Below are 16,907 nucleotides of genomic sequence, written 5' to 3' on the forward strand. Positions count from 1 at the left end.
CAGATAGTCGATGGAATATTTGATTTGGAACCCGAAAGAGAGGTGGCTGCTGCCTATCCCACTGCTATAAAACCCAAGAGGCAGGTATTTGAGTTTTGCCGCGTAGTGTTTATCCCCCAAATTCGTCGTGATGTCTCTTTACAGTTCCGGTCGGTCGAGGGAGACCCTGTCAATCTGATGAAGACCATCTGTTTTATCTCTTTGTTTCGTTCAATGAGGAGGAAGCGGAAGATCCAGGCGGGGTGATATGGAGCTGCCGATAAATCGAGTGTTGGGACGCCATGACGACTCGGGCACGCAGGTCCCAACTCTGGTTGAGATGTGTGTGCTTCTCCAGCGAAACTTGCAACAATTCCGTCAGAATGAGATCTCGTTGTGTAATACTGAACTGGATAAATGAGTGAAGAGTCGAGGGCAATGGTCGACAAGGCTCCTTTCCTCCTTCCTGTCTTGAAACATTCGCCCCATCAGAGTCTCCGTACAAGACATCACTCGAGTTCAACTGATGGTTCTCCCCTCTCCCCTACCTCTCAAAAGTCAAGAGGACCTCCAGAGACACGTTAACCAATCCTGGGTTGAGATTGAGTCACTGTCTATCTTAGCTGCTTTAGCCTTACCCGTCTACTTTCGGCGAGTCGGCCACAATCGTGTCTAGTCTGTTCTTGATGAAACAGATCGAAATTCACCGCAGACCCAGTTTGCAGCTAGCTCCAAAATAAAATGGCAGACAAGAAGAAATGGCCTCTCGGAAAGGAGACAAGTGGCTCGACGGAAATCCTCTCCGAACGGCCGGGCGGCTCTCAACGGACTGGAACTTGAGCCCGTCACCATTTTCATGATGTCCATGTTGAGGCAAAAATAGGAAATGTATTGTGTGATGTCTGGGTCATTTTTCTGGCACCATACTTTGAGTGAGCAGACAAAACACGTCTCTCTCACGAAGCGGTTTCCGATGTAGTCCTTCCGCGGACGATGTTCCAAGGGATCCAGTCCACAGACTTGAGAATGCGACATTGGTTTGACCGAGCCAATGGAGCCGTGTACTCATAAGATCGTTTCAGAGGCATCAGGTCATGCTCTGCAAAAGTGGCATTGGCTGTGGCATTCCTTTTTCTGTGAAATGCGTGCTGCTGAAAACAACCTGATCGAGCTGGTTCTGGGCCATATCTGTGCGCGGGCCGCTTCGACCAAGAATGTAGACAAATGAACCAGGCTCGACCTGGCGATAAATTGTCTGGTTCCCAAGCCGCAATGATCTGATCTCCTCAGCTGCCCCTACTTCTGCCTATCTCTCTTGCTGATCATGCTGATCTGTGTATCTTTGCTCGATGCCGAATGGCACACCCTTCAGGTTGAAACGAAAGCCCTCCCAGAGAGTGAAGATGCTCAAGAAGACCGGCACCAGATGATCGAAAGCTCAATGGAGGGGAAAATTCTAAGAGGGAATTTATTGGCAGTGATGGGCCTCACCAAGTCTCACCTCGAGGTGGAGTGGACATTTCTTTGTCACTCAGTCTCAGGAGCCACGTAATTCTTGACTACGCGGGTGGTACTTGCTGAGAAAAGATATAAAAATGCTCTTCCTATCCTATGCTGCTGAATCTTTCCTTCCACTCCTCCTCCGTCAGTCAAAGATAGCATTCAAGTGCCCAACCTTCGTCGTTGCGAGAATAAATAGTCCATAGCACCAGCTGTTCGAGTACATTTGCGTATGGGCGTTTTGAAGCGTTCCAGGATACAAACTAACATCGAAAACAGGGGAATCTAGCCTACTCCTACAAGTCTATGAACTGTCTTGGTTGAAGAGGCTGATGCCGATGACTACAAGGTCCCAAAAAGGGAAGAGAGAGCAGGCGCGCTGACCAATGATAATCTATTTTTCTCTTCCTGCTCCACTCCTCAAAACCCAGGGCCTTTTCACCCTGAAGCGTCAGGCACAACCATCAGAAGACGAAGACCCAACAAATCAACAGGCCCGAAATTATGAAGTCCTTCAGGAACCATTTTCTCCACATTCTTCTTCGTCTTCTTGGGGATTCGTCCAGCCTATGGCTCTCAAATCACGATCATTCTCTGGCCACATGTTCGTCTCTGCAGTAGCAGGGGTAATTCTCTGTAGTGCTTGGTATTGGCTCCCCTGTTGACATTGACCACCTTGTTGAAATTGGCCTATATGTTGGGACTGACCGTTTTGCTGATATTGACCCGCGTCCTGATATTGACTACAATGTTGATAGTCGGGCCCCTGTAGGTATAGACTCCATTGTTGATAGTGGACACTCTGCCACTGAATGGCTGGGAACATGTTGTTGTCAACGGCGGTTATGTCGGTGGTGGGTATGGAGGCTGAGGGTGGACTTATTGGCGGGCTCATATTTATACTGGGATGATATGTCATGCCTAAAGGACCAGCTCTTTGGTAGGACAGACGATGAGAGAGAATTTCCCCGCCATTCAAACCGGGCGGCATCGTGAACTGGCCGTTGGAGAGTGAGGGAGGCATTATTCCATTTGGTGGAGACAAGGCACTCGTGGGGATCACAGCTTGTGATCTTTGATCGGCCGACCAGTCCGTCTGTTGACTCCTACGCCTCCTTAGGAACGGTCAGCCACGGGACTCGTCAAACGATGAGGAAGCATACCTCGGCTCCTTTCGTAGTCTCAGTTTAACTCCTGCTTCACTCAATTTTCTGGACAAAAGAGTCGACCCGCGAAGTGGCGTTGGGACTTTGGAAATTCGGACTACGTTCATGTTAGTAGTCTCAATACCCGTGATGTTATTCCTGGCTGATACACACCTTCGAACGGGAGAGAATATACTGAAGTAAGCTTGGCTGCATAGACGAAGTCGGGACTGCTGTTACGTCAGCACGGGCACAATGCAATTCGCCGATTCCTGTCACCTGGTACGCAGCTCAAAAGCCGTGAATCTGAGGCGGAAGATTCCCGGATACGTTGCGTAGAGATTGCCAAAAACGAAGAACCCATACTCTACCGACGTATTAGAACCAGCTCCACTAGAAACCGCGTAGCTCTCGTACCTTTATTGTCCTGCAGTTTGACTCTGTGGAGCGATGATGTCAAAGAGCCAGCTATAGCGTCGTGATTTGGTGGCTCCCAGCTCAGCGGCTCGATGCCCACGGAGCAGAACCAGTTTGGACTGTGCAGGTAGGATCTGGATGTGTCATTGTCGTGAAGGACGAATTCGATTACGGGTGGAGGGTCCAGAGGCCATTTGGCTGCGCCCTTTGCTTGGGTGGTTGTCAGCATGCGTTTACAATTAACGGGGGTCAATCGAAAGCAAAAAAACTAACCTTTGTTTGTGGACGGAGGAATTGACTGGCCATCTCGTGGCTGCTGGACGATTCTCAGCTCATAAATACCACTACTGTGTACACATCCTGTCAGTTCTGCTCGCAACGAAGGCAGACTTTGCCTCCGGGGAGCTGAGAGTCACGAACGACTGACCTCTCAAGACTGAGCCTTTCTCGGATGGTGGCCTGGAGCCTGTAGGTGAGGCCACACATGAAGAATGTTGAGGACGGCAGGATTTGTTGCAGCTGCTTCTACAGAACCAAGTGGAGTTGCTGTTCTCGAGCCAGACTGCAACAGGCGGTTAAAGAGGAGAGCACTGAACTATCTGGAGAGAGGTTGAAGGTCTGGATAGGAGCAGAGGAAGAATGGTTAAGGATTTTAATGGACACAAGTGGTTGCGATCTGCCCTCCCAGAGGGACTTCTGAGATCTATGGTCTGGCCAATAGCCTTGTTGATGAGGAGGGGTGGGTATTCTTATTTGTGTGCGAGACAATCAGAGAGCTATACCATCTGCTGAAGCTACCGGCAGACTGGTTCTTCGGGCAGCTGCCTGCAAAATCACCTCAGCAACTTCGAAAACAAAGTTTGTTGAGGACTTATCGCGTCACCTTTTTGCAGTCAGCTGCCGTGTCGAGTTTTCCTGTGTTTTGTTCTGGTCCAGCTAAGTCGAGAGTTTGTCTGTATAGGGATTCTGATGTGTTTGTGTCGGTGTCAGCCTTATCAACGCATGGCATCCGTCGCGTCGTGGCCCCCGTCAGAAAAGGATCGAATTGATCTCGCCAGTGTACCGGTGTGGTTTGGCGCAATGTATATTGACGCGCAGGCTTTTTTCATGCTGGCATCGCGACCAGAGGAACAAAATTGATCAACACTGACTCGCGGCGATGGAACTAGTCGACTCAAGGGATTCTGCGGTAAAATTGGACCAACCCAGAACCGAATACTCAGCCAATACTGAATAGAGGCAGATTATTCTAGGTTGACGGAGTCAAGGATTGGAACAGACACAACCATCGGGTAGATTGAAGCTGGGCCGTCGAAATATCCGTCCCCCAAGAGGAGGTCCTGGTGACAGAGACTGTGCAGGAGGGTTAGTAGAGGACCGATAGGTGGATGATAAGAGAGGCGAAGGAAGTACTTCGTCCGGACACTGATGACTCGCTGCGGGCTGATTGCTCGGTCACTTCGAGTAGTATTGTTCAGGCACTCGAAATCCACGATCTGCAATTTTCCTCCGCCTAATGACCTCCTTCCTTTCTGCTCAGATTGCTCCCTTTCGTTCTCTACACTGTTGTCGCTGCGAACGGCCTCTTTTCTTTCTCCAATTTAGACTCTTGGAGTGACCAGCTTCGGCTCCGACGATACCACAGACCCTGCGTACGCGATGGAAAATTGCCGGGTCCGTGGTCCCACAAGCCCTCGAAATAATGACAGGAACTAAGACTCCCCGAAAGGTCGACCGCTAGTGAAGGGGAAGAAGAGCTGGAGTACTGCATGGATTTGGACGGACAAATGACGATAACTGACCGTCACTTCAACAGCAGTACGGAGACTTCACGGATACCACCCACTCACAAAAAGATTTCTGGACGGCTGCTGCGCAGGTGCATTCGTGTCATCACTATGTCAAAAAGGAAAAGAGTTGGCAATCACAAGGTGTCGCATATCCCTCTCGAGGCAACATGCGGATTGGAGGCGGGGCATTTGAACATACAAATATAATCAGTCTCCCCGGACGTTCGCATTTTGCCCATCCAATAGCGACGGCTAGCCTGAGGACAACCTTTGCGCTACGTCAATGCTCGAGCTGGCGCATGCCCTGGGCCAATAATGGATCAAACGAGAAGCCTATAGGGGCCCATCAACGGAGACGCTCTCGGCCAGGCCACCTCGACCTCAGCGTCGAAAGGTGGTCGGAATAGAGTACGAGGCTGCAGGATGGTAAGTCGGTCTGATAAGGCGAGAGCGCCTCGCGATATTTGTGAAATGGTCTGTCAATAGGAGCTTTGCATGGCATGGCTGACAACGGGCCTTTGCAACCTTTGTCAAGGACCAAACGGCAGCGGTCATCACCACAAAGGGCCGCTACCACACCGTGATGTGGATATTCTGCTTGCTCTCGAGAAAGCGCAATCATACTTCCAGAACGGCCCGCCCGTTCCCAATTCACAGCCTCCGCCCTGTCTCGCTCCCGAGCGTAGATGGCAGCTCGATTGCACTTCGTTTGTGAGGCGAGCGCCTAAATAGATTTTCGTGCGAGGGTGGTCTCTGATTCGGCCTTCTAAAGGAGAGAGGATCAGCTCCGGCGATGAGGAGATTGTTTGCTTTGACTGGTCATTTTCTTGTCATCCTGTCTCCTCCGTTGAGACTCCAACTTTGTAGGTCTACTTGGGTTGTCGAACGGGTTGACACGTCGGTGGTGGCGGTGGGAGGTGGAAAGGGGTCGATCTAGCGTTATGCACATGCAAGCCACCTTAGGCACTCCCCAGTTTCTGATGACGGATCGGGCATGGTATAATATAGCGGCGTGACCTTTAGAAGTGCTAAACGAGAGATGCCCAAACCCGATGATAAGCCGAAACGGGCCATCTCGAGGTCGGACAGCCTTGCACCGGCCTGTTCCGCCATTGGGCGGGAGTGGAAAGTGGCTGTGCGATTGGGGCGAGACCAGACTACGTACAAGAGGGTGGCCGCTTTATATATGCTCCGTAAACGAATGTAGTCTAGCATAAGTTAGAGTCCTTGGCAGAAATCCCCAAGAAAAATGTCAACACGTAGTCTGGCTCGCGGCCTGAATAGTACTAACAGTATCTACCCAGCACATGGCTATGTGCCAGCTGTGGACGTGCCGTTCTCAAGACTGCGTCACCGTTTCCCACCGCAATTGGCCCTTATCGAGCTCTCAAGGCTTCAGAGCAAATCCCTGGGCACACGACTCCACCTGCGAAGCGAGCCCCCAGATCTGGCGAAAGTGCATCTCAGGTCGGCTTTACAGCTACACAGGTGGCGGCCTGGCCAGGCCTTCTCACGCTTGACCAATTGGGTTTTGGAGGCTTCCTAAGTCCTAGACATTAGAGCGAGGAGCAAAGGAGGAACACTCTCGATCCAAAAATCTACGTACAACAATTTATCATGCTCATCTCAAAGCTGACCGAGTTGTGAACGCTCCAGCCAGATGCTTGCAGTACGACCGAACTTTGCATTTGGTAGAATTTGACAAAAAAGATGTCAGGGCATAAATTGAGAGACTCTAATCACAATCTTCTAATGCCAAATGCTTTTGAGCATTCCTTTCTGTTGATACTATCTACAGTCGAATCTGACATGAGACGGGTGCTTTGGGTCCTGAAAGTCTCTTCTGGTCAAATGGCCTTTTGCCAACTTTACACCGTTTTTTTTTTAAAATTTGAATGTTGGCTGGGCTGCCTGAGCACCCAATTTTGGCGCAATATGCATCCTTACAGCATACATCGGAACAATGATCCTATCCTGAGCAAAACGACCGTTTATCCGTTGTCTTTCCTCCATCGCTTTCCCATGTTCGGCTTGTCCGTTCCTGTGCAGCAGTAGTATGTAAAATCTCCCGCCAAGTCCTCTCGGTATCTTCCCCTAGTCTTCCCCTCGCCCACAAAGCCAAAATATCACCCACCAAAAGACAGAAAAAAAAAAAAAAAAAAAGAAGGCATTGAAGAGAGTGGGATTCGAACCCACGCGGGATTGCTCCCATCAGGAAACGTCAATCCGTCCAGAAGGACAGGATTCTTGAGTGCTAAGACTTTGAAAGGCCTTAACCTGACGCCATAACCAACTCGGCCATCTCTCCACACCGAAATCCGATCCTCGGATCGATGATTTCCAGCCAGAATCGTTGCAGAATTTCTGCATATTAAATATATTAATATTTTTTAGGTTGAGGTGAAAATATACTGCTAGGCCGTCCATTTACTGAGTTTCGCTATCGAAATAAACCATTCCTTCTTCCTACGTCTTCGTTTCAGAAGGACAATTATTGTTATGAATTTACTGTCACACCACACACGCGATCACCCACTACTGTCTCTCTTCGTATTCTTCGTCGCCTGGAAGTCATTGATTGTCCTCGTCACACTGTTCAGCCCGGGCGTCGGATATGACACCTCTACCAGCTTGCTCTCCTGGGGAGAAGACGCGCACCGTGTCGTGTCAAACACCCCAGACGCGATGCAGAATCGTTGGATGAAATTTGTCAGATGGGATGCCGTGTACTTCACACACTTGGCGGAGAAAGGGCATGTGTATGAGCAAGAATGGGCGTTCGGGATCGGCCTGTCAACCGCTATATCCTGGCTTGCACAGCGTAGGGTCATCGTTGGAAAATATACTCAATCAGAAAGTTGATCTCTTTCCAGATCTTTCAGAATGGGGGATATCCACCAAGACTCCCTTGACTTTGGTAGCTGGCGCACTTCTCTCACATGCAGCCCACTGGCTGTCTGTTGTTCAACTCTGGGCTCTCACCACAAATCTCCTCGGCACGGACAAGAACTCGCACTCCGCGCTGCCATTTTACGCTGCAGCACTCCACGTCTTCTCACCAGCGGGGATATTTCTCTCTGCTCCATACTGCGAGAGCGCATTTGCCTTTCTTTCAATGTCTGGTTTTCTCGGCTTCGTAAACGCAGTCCATCACTTTCATCAGGCCCGGGCCTTCGCGGGCTGTACGACGATGATCAGCGCTGCTCTGTCTTTCAGCATCGCAACTCTGATCAGGAGCAACGGTATATTGGCTGGAATACCGTATCTTGTCGATGCCGTTACGACTTCACTCGCCATTCTGTTTCAAGGTCTCTCGTTGACTCGCCTCTGCCGGCTCATGTCGGTCGTGGCGGGCGGAATATTGGTGGGAGTGGGATTACTACACCCACAAGTTCTTGCGTATAAAGAATACTGTGTAGGCCGAAGTCCTGCGGAGAGGAGATCATGGTGTGAAGCTACCATTCCCTCAATCTTCTCCTTTGTCCAGTCTCACTATTGGTAGGTCACTTGTCGCTGTTCTGGGAACCTATTGACGCGTCACTCTAGGAATGTAGGGCCATTTCGCTACTGGACGGTGTCTAATATACCCCTGTTTCTTCTCGCTGCACCAACACTCTGGCTCTTGATATACTCGGCCATGGATGTTCTCCGAAATCCTCAAACTATCCTGGCAAGTTCGACAACCACCTCTTCTGCATCTGTGACCACCCATGGGAGATTGGTGGCGATGAGTTTGGCCCTTCCGCAACTCGTGCTCGCCGTCCTCGCTTTAACGAGCTATCACGTACAGATTATCACGAGGCTGTGTTCCGGATATCCGCTGTGGTATATTTGGCTGGCGACGAAAGCTCAGAACCACGCACAATGCACATCAAGTGTCATTCGATGGATGGTGATCTACGCTCTGGTCCAGGCTGGACTGTATGCGTCTTTTCTCCCTCCTGCCTGAACGAAACAGCTTCCCCCTTGGTCCAATCTCCACGCTGCAATTTTCTCGCCGCTCCAGAGCCTAATTGCTTCAAGAATGTGGAGGCGGGATTTACTTCTCGAATGATGGTATTTTCACTCTGATTCTTGGTGTCAAGTTTCGCTGTTGGTACACAGTAATCATGAGCAGGGATGGTCTCCATCACACTAGTCTCGTATAACTCTAAGGAAAATTTTTCGGAAGATTGTCACCAGACCCATGTACAACTCTGCTCAAGCAAGACTGTGACCTGTTAGAATTGACTTGTTGCAACAATCCCATTGTTTGGAAAAATTGTTGGTCATGCAACACATACGTCAACCCAATAAGATGACTTGGCTGCTCTTTTCAAAGCCAACGAAATACCTTTCTAAACTCGAACCGTTACCAGTGATGGGGTTATTCAACCACCTTGATGGAATGAAAGAATGGGAGAGAAGACTTCTTTGTCGTGATTCATGTCCACTATCGTCCTCGACACTGGTGTTCCTGCAGTTATCATCCAATCTTGGTACTCGAGATCCTGTTGAGCGACGCGCGGCAAGCGGGATGAGATGCCGTACGCCAATCTGACCCCTTATTTGATATACTCGGTCGGGTATGGCAATTGTTCGAGGTTTGCCAATCCAGTTTATCACCATTGTCATCTCAAGAGGAATTCAAAACGCGACAACGAAGTCAACTCCACCAAAGGAAAGCATCTCCTTATGGTGTGATGGGCTTAACAAACACCGCCTTGACATCCTTCATCCAGCCACTGTTTACCGACTTCTGGATGTCATGTTCATTGTGCTGCAGGAAAGCCTGTTTCGATTTATACCTTTCACAGAAATGGAATATGGTTGGATCGTCAGTGTCCCAGGCGAGGCAGTAATAAATAGTGCCTTCTTCGACCTGGGCGAGTCTGGTTGTTTCTTTGTAGACTGCTTCGACCTTATCAGAGTGCTCGGGATCCGTGAAGACCTGAGAGGTCGTGTTAGGGATATCAATGATCTTCAACGGCGAGGAAGAGAAGATTTACAGTGCCATAGACACAGAATTCACCTTCAGGAATATTCCAGTAGTTGTCTCTCCAGTCGTTCTCGGCCGTGATGAGACTTGACGAAATAAGGTCAATGTACAACACTTTTCCTGCTGAGAACCACCCAAGGGCCAATTTTGAAATTTATGATGCAGTGAACACAGGGTATTTCTGAATTGTAGGAACAAATGATAGGCTGCGGGCGACACTCCACCCTGGTTACTTAGAGTAACTGCAAGGTTAATCTCGTCGTCTGTCGGAGCATGAAGCAGCAACCCTGAGGTTATTTATATGATCTGCGTGTACGAGCCCGCTGTATAGCAAGCCGTGAGCTGTACTATTGGTAAATAGAATAGGAATAAAAGTCAGGAGTGTGAGGGAAGACGGGCAGCGAGTGTTGTCTTTGCTCTCTCAAATCCGCCAAGCCTTCCGCTCCCATGTGGACAGAAAAGAATCCTCGTGTCGCGTGCAATTTAGCAAACATGTCTGAGCCGAGTCTCATATTTGCCTCAATTACCTCCTCGCCTTCTTCGGAGGACGCGACAGCATTTTCCGGCGCATTTGCCTTAATCCTCACCGCCACAATCTTTCTCCGCAGGCACCATACGTGACGTAGTAAGGCTGCACCGCAGTTTAGCTTGCTAAGCGTTTCTTGTCGAAGACAACCACGTCGTCTGCGTCATTTCATACGACCATCATCCTGTGCTGAACGACCCTTTCGCATCTCCTCATCTTCATTGTCTGTTGAGGGCATGACACAGCGGACCTGATTGAATCTTACTTTGTCGAACCTCATGAGTCCGCGCGCGCCCTAGCCAAATCATGGAAAATCATAAACAGCACATGGAAGAGGTGATGAACGGCAGTCATGGCAAGCCTGGTCTGGAAATCTCACGAGCCACCTCGCCCGCTGGCACGATCGCCATGGACAACGGCCAAACGACGGACGCTGAAAATCAGGTCAAGCGCAACAGACCTCGAACATACCCATACTTCACCACTCTGCCGTACCCCGTGGAAGATGAAGCACAGAGACAGAAGAACTTGGCCGAGATCCTGAAGCATCTCTACATTGCCATACAAGCCAGTGATTTCACTCCGGGTGCGGTGCATTGGACCAGGGAACTGCGCAGTTGGCTCTCATTGAAATTCGACCCGACCAAGGAGCAACGCGTGAAGCTGGTGAAATTGTACTATGAACTCTCTCTCGCTCCTGGAATTGACCCAGGGGTGGGCGAGCGTTTTGCTAGCATGTTTATGCTTCTCACCAAGTACGTTCCATTTTCACAGCCTCACGGCCAGAGTCCACTCCGCTGACAGTTCCTCAGGCGAAAGCATTACTTGCGACCTCTCAAGGACCTGACACTTGACTGGCGACCTCTTTTCCGAGAACTGAAAGTTTTTGTCCTGCCAAGCGAATCCGGGCTCATGCAGACGACCAATCTCAAGAGAAACATCAAGACATTGACCAAGATCACTTCTTTCGCACAATTATACTTCGACCCAGAAGATGTCCCAGCCATGCTGGAGGAATTGCTACCCCATTTCACAATGTCTTCGGCCGAAGGAGCCTTTGTGGTGATTGGATTGCTCAATATGCTTCTGCCCACGGCACCTCCACCACCGAATCGATCCGACCTGGCGCCTCAGCAATTCCTGCCGACATTCTTCCATTTGTGGTCTTTGGTCAATCGCTCTCGGACAGCGGATGTGGCTTTTCTTGATCTCTTTTCTCGCGTTGCTCGAGACTTACTCCCTTGTGGACATGTGGACTTTTCCGAGTTTGGTATCTTCACCTCTGAACAGTCTACTCTGATCACGACCGCGGTGTTGAGGTTACTGGAAATCCCCGTCGGTCAGTCGACCTCGCCGTACAGCGCCCTTGTCGACTTGTCGGCCGGGATGGGGATCTTGTTGGATCGTGATTCGAGAAAACACCCGGTGTCACACCACATCGCCCGCTGGTTCGTCATGTCCATGTCGCCGGCCTGTCTGAAGAAAAAGACATCGGTGTTATCCCTCCTCGAGACCTTGATCCAGGCCATTGAGACATTCTTCCATCCCTCCAACTCTGGCTCCTGGACCCGGACTTTGGCGCAATTGGTGTTTTATCTCGCGGATTTCTTCGTCATGCGGTGGAACAGAGAACATAACGGCGAGATGGACGTGCCCGAGGACCGAAGGCTCGATGAGGCACTCCGGAAACGCTTTGTTCTATGCCTACGCGAAGTTATCTTCATGGGCATCTACGCCAAGAGCGGGACGGCCATGAGCTATTCATTGTCGACTCTGCAGGCCCTGGCGTTCTTGGAACCAGACTTGATCTTACCTGGGGCATTACAACGCATCTATCCGTCCATGCAAGGACTGGTCGAAGTTCATCGCACCATTTCGTCGTTGCGATCTCTCCAGGCTCTAGCGAGAACGATGGTCAGAACAAAAGGGTACCGTTGCCACATCACGGCCCTCCTCGGTCTCGCTCTTCCCGGAATCGACGCCAATGATCTCGAAAAGACACTCTACACCCTGTCGTTCTTCGCCAATGTCTGCTACAATATTCCGTTCCAGGATCTGTCCCAAGGCCGAGAAGACATTCAAGGAAATGTGTTGGCCATGGAATGGATCACCGGCGAGATGGAGCGCATGGAACAAGAAGGTGTCGGCGTGGAACTCGACTATGCATCTTTGAACGAGAAAGACGAGGAAATGATTCTCGCTTCGTCTACCGCTGGTTTCGGCGAATTCGTCACCTCCTTCCTGGGTCGTGTTTTCACCCTTCTGGAGAACCTGCCCGACGCGGCACGGATCCGAAGCGGATCTCCGGAGGAGAACATTGTCAACACTCTACCCGCCGCATTTATGCCGTTGTTGGCCTCTCTCTCGCCCGAACTGTTCGATTTGGCCCTGAACAAAATTGTGGATTTTGTCGCCAATCACGTCATACATCAGTCACGAGATGCGATGGCGTTTATCTGCAACTGCCTGTGCAAGGTTGACCCGGAGAAGGCCCTGGCCAAATTCGTGCCCGTATTGATCGGTGCCATCCGCACCGAAATTGACGAGAACGGTGCCGGCTCGACGAGAAATGCTGCCTCGGACGTCCTTCCGCGAGACAGGGGCCTGGTGTGGAATATCAGCATGCTCAGCATGTGCGTGGTCCACGTGGGCTCTGCGGTGCTGAAATACAAGCAAGAGTTGTTCGACATCGCGGTCTACATGCAGCAGAAGTGCAAAGGTATGCCTACCGTGCACGTCTCGAACTACGTGCATCACCTCCTTCTGAACCTCACTGTCACGTACACGGCAGATTACGCGCTCTACGAGCCAGAGAAGCTCGAGAATGGTGTCTCCGCAGAACTATGGGGGATGGCCGAGCCGCCGGCGACTATCAGGCCGAAGTGGCATGTGCCTTGCAAAGAAGAAATTGATTTCGCCGTGGAACTGTTCCAAAATCAAGCAGAGGGTGCCCTGCAACACCTCCAACGTCTGATCAATGGTACCTCGAGCATTAAACGGGATGGAAGCGGCAAGGAATGGTCAGATGAAGTCTCGAGAAACCTGGTCCTGTTACGCCTCTTGCTTGCTGGAGTGTCTGTCCTCTTTGATTCCAACGGGGTCAACGAGGGGTTGACGACGACTGCGGCCGGCCTCGATGCGGACGTCTCCATGTCTCAGGCCAATGGCCACGCTCCCGAAGAGGGTAGTGACGCCGTTGACACGGATGCATCTCTTGACGGCACAGACGAGACGTCCATTAAGCCGTCGTTCCAGTATCCTTGTGGTCAGCTCCTCCACCCGGGTGATGAGAATTACCGACGTCTTCATCAACTTCGACAAGACGTCGGTCGTGTTCTTCATGATGTTCACGATTTCCTCACTCGAGAAGGGGAAGACGACGTTTCTTCTTTCGCTCCACTCTACACGGCCTATCGATCATGGTTCGTGGACGTCGGCATTGAACGGTCGGCCCATGTTTTGGACAGAGTGACACGCCTGTTGCACGCGGACGAGCAGCCGTACAAGGTGAGCGGGGTGAGAAAAGATTATCCTCGCTCCATCCTCGTTCGCCGGGCCAATGTCTATCACACCCAGAGACTTCGACACAATGCCGCCCCCCGGCCGCGATCCGAACTGGATGAGCGGCTCCTCTTGGATCTCGCCGAGTCAGCTGTTTCTTTGTACACCGAAGTTCGACGCAATGCTCAAAGTGCGGGGGAGTCGGCGCTCAAGGTGGTGTTTGGAGCCCGCCTCTTTGTCATCCCACCCCTTTTGGCGGCGTTTCAAAAGGCAGTGGAACGAAATGACTTTCCTCGAATCAAGGGTGGTCTCTTCGCGCTCTTATTTGGTAGTCTCGCCAAGACCGTCGGCAGGCATTGGAAGTACACTCCGGCTGTGATCAAGACTTTCATCGAGGCCAGTACGGCCGACAAACCGTCCATCCAGAAACTTTGCAGTGGCGGGCTGTTTCAAGTCATGGACTACGGTCGGCCGGGAGACCGAATGGCGATCATCGATCGGGCCGTGGTCGACCCGTTCCACCCCGACGACGACGTCGAGGATAAGATCTCCAAGAAAAAGGCATTCATCCTGAGTAAGCGAGCCAACATCGAAAAGAAGAAGGCCGAGTTGGCCGAAGAGCTCATCGAGCTGGGCCGAGTCTCACATTGGAAGAAGGCGACTCGGGTTGCGACCATTGTCATGTCCCTCGGTATGCGTTTTGACCATATCGCTTCGGACAACATGATCGACTTGATCACGCGTGGCACGGTCGACCCTCATCCTGGCTTGCGAGGGCTTTATTCACAAGGATTGGTGGCACTCTTCACCATGACAGATGTACGAGCGGTCTGCAATCATGACTATGCCAATTACATTCAAGCTCTCCAGGATTTCCCGGCCAAGGTGGAGGTTGAGACGCACGCTGATGACCCATCCTGGACCGACACCTATCTGAAAGCCTTTTCTCAGCCTGAAGCCGACGTTTACATCGACCATGACTATCCCGGCTGGCTGGTGTGGTCGAAAAACATCCCGGGTTATAAAGCCAATGTCCAGAGTGACATCAAATACGACGAGGTGGAGTGGAAGAAACGAGCCGCCATCGGCAAACTCCTGGATCGAGAATGGTTCGTCACGTTCTTTAAGTACCTCAAACAGGAACCTCGAGATCAGTCGGCCGATAAGTTCCGCATGGCGAGTGCGGCGATGCTCACATACGCATTCGAACTCGTCATTCGTGACGGTCTTGCCGTCGCCACGTTTGACGACATCAAAGAAGAAACGCTCAGTGTCTTTGAAGACGGGAGCGACAAGCACCAACATCGTGCCACGGCGGAGATTCTCGCCGGTTTGGTGACGTCGGTCACGGATAATTCGATCGAACGGCGGACGATGGTGTGGGAGTTCGCTTTTCCCATCGTCCAACGTGTCTTCTCCGATGGATTGACGCCGGAGAATTCGGGATATTGGACAACCTTCCTCCACATGATCCTCCAAGCCAGAGATCCACGCCGAGCCTGGCCTCTGGTGGAGTGGCTGACCAACTTCCGCTTGGATATGGAATCCAATGCGGCTTTCAAAGAGAGCTCGAAAATCCATCTGCTCCACCAAGTCATCATGGACGCGGGCTGGCATTTCCAGCTCGACAAGCCCATCACCGAGGACTTTTTGAGCCACATCGATCATCCGTACAAAGGCGTTCGTGAGGCCATGGCCCATACGCTCGCGACCATCACGCGTACCCGGTATCATGAATCGTTCAAAGACGTCAATGAACTGATCGGAGCACAGAAGTCCGCCGGCTCGATTGGCAAGCAGCCGTATCTTCCGACCCAGGAATTTGACGAGACCATGTACGAGGTTTTCCGACGGCTGGAAAAGTGGAGACACGAACGCGTCCCTGGCCAACAGACCCCGTCGCCGTACACATCTGGAAGCAAGACAATCCTTTTGTGGCTGGACTCGATGCTCTCGTCGTACGAATGTACGCAGCTCCTCAAGTATTTCCCCGACCCCTTCACCGAGCAGTTCTTGCACATGATGGACGTCAAGGAGGATCCTGAATTGCAGTCACTGGCGTATCATGTATTCCGACATTTGCCGAACATTCCACATCGCATTGGAGAGGACCAGAGATTGATTGATTCGTTGATCCGCATTGGAAGGACATCTCCTTCGTGGCACCAACGTCTTCGGGTTATGATCAATATGCAAATCGTCTTTTTCAGGCGTCTTTTCTTGTTGTCCGAAGAGAGCAAACAGACGCTTTTCGACTGTGTCGCCGAGATGCTGGAGGACACACAGCATGAGGTTCGTGCTGGCGCGGCGACTACCTTGTCTGGAATGATTCGTTGCTCGTCTCTCGAGCTGCGTGAGAGAATGATCACTCAGCTCCGGGACCGATTCACGAAGATGCTCATCGACAATCCCCTTCCAAAGAAACCCAAGGGCCAGTTGGCCGGCGTGGCAGGATTGTCCTCGGCACGAACGTCGGGTAGCAATACGCCGACCCCTGAAGCTCAACGGCTGGTCGTTGTGCGCCATGCGGCAGTTCTCGGTCTGGGGGCTTTGATTCAAGCGTTCCCCTATTCCAGTCCACCGCCCGCTTGGATGCCCGATGTTCTCGTGACCTTGAGCAGTAAAGCCGCGAACGATCCGGCCACCGTGGGCAACAGTGTCAAGAGCATCATCAGTGATTTCAAAAAGACCCGGCAGGATACTTGGCATATTGATGTGAAAGTATGTAATCATGGCCGAAAGATCCAGTTGAGGATACCTGGCTGACGAGTATCTAGGCATTCAAACCAGAACAAATCGAAGATCTCTCCGGTGTCTTGTGGAAGAGCTACTTCGCTTAGTACTGACTCGAAAGAAGACATTCCTCCAGACCGAGCATAGCGTGGGCGTTCTCTTCTTGGTTCGTGCGTTCAACGGCGGCGTTCTCGGAGGTATGTCCCCAGGGTTTCAGGCTGACTGTATTTTCATTCGTGTGTAATTATGATTAACAGAGGTAGATTGCGAGGGGTTGGGCCAGGCTTTGGAGGCGTCTTGCATTGTGGCTTTTTGTTCTTCGCTTGAAAATTGACGAG

The 16,907-nt window shown here is 51.3% G+C and overlaps 2 protein-coding genes and 1 non-coding gene across 3 annotated transcripts; 1 reads left to right on the forward strand and 2 right to left on the reverse strand.

Moving 5' to 3' along the window:
- Positions 1–1,993: 1,993 nt before the first annotated feature.
- Positions 1,994–3,347, reverse strand: Z518_04300 (uncharacterized protein; the record flags this gene model as incomplete). The annotated part of the gene is made up of 6 exons (XM_013418007.1): positions 1,994–2,594; positions 2,643–2,742; positions 2,799–2,854; positions 2,904–2,991; positions 3,042–3,246; positions 3,315–3,347. The coding sequence occupies 6 exons, from the start codon at positions 3,345–3,347 to the stop codon at positions 1,994–1,996; spliced, it is 1,083 nt and encodes a 360-aa protein (XP_013273461.1).
- A 3,655-nt stretch (positions 3,348–7,002) lies between these two features.
- On the reverse strand, positions 7,003–7,139 carry Z518_04301. The gene has a single exon. It is a non-coding gene; the product is annotated as a tRNA-Leu (tRNA).
- Positions 7,140–7,330: 191 nt separating this feature from the next.
- Z518_04302 (uncharacterized protein) lies at positions 7,331–16,676 on the forward strand (the record flags this gene model as incomplete). Its single annotated transcript, XM_013418008.1, has 7 exons — positions 7,331–7,652; positions 7,690–8,329; positions 8,378–8,758; positions 9,429–9,557; positions 10,635–11,090; positions 11,148–16,557; positions 16,614–16,676. 7 exons carry the CDS (start codon positions 7,331–7,333, stop codon positions 16,674–16,676), a joined length of 7,401 nt encoding a protein of 2,466 aa, XP_013273462.1.
- Between the last annotated feature and the right edge of the window lie 231 nt (positions 16,677–16,907).

Source organism: Rhinocladiella mackenziei (assembly GCF_000835555.1).
Source record: "Rhinocladiella mackenziei CBS 650.93 unplaced genomic scaffold supercont1.3, whole genome shotgun sequence".
NCBI classification, from domain to species: Eukaryota; Fungi; Ascomycota; class Eurotiomycetes; order Chaetothyriales; family Herpotrichiellaceae; genus Rhinocladiella; species Rhinocladiella mackenziei.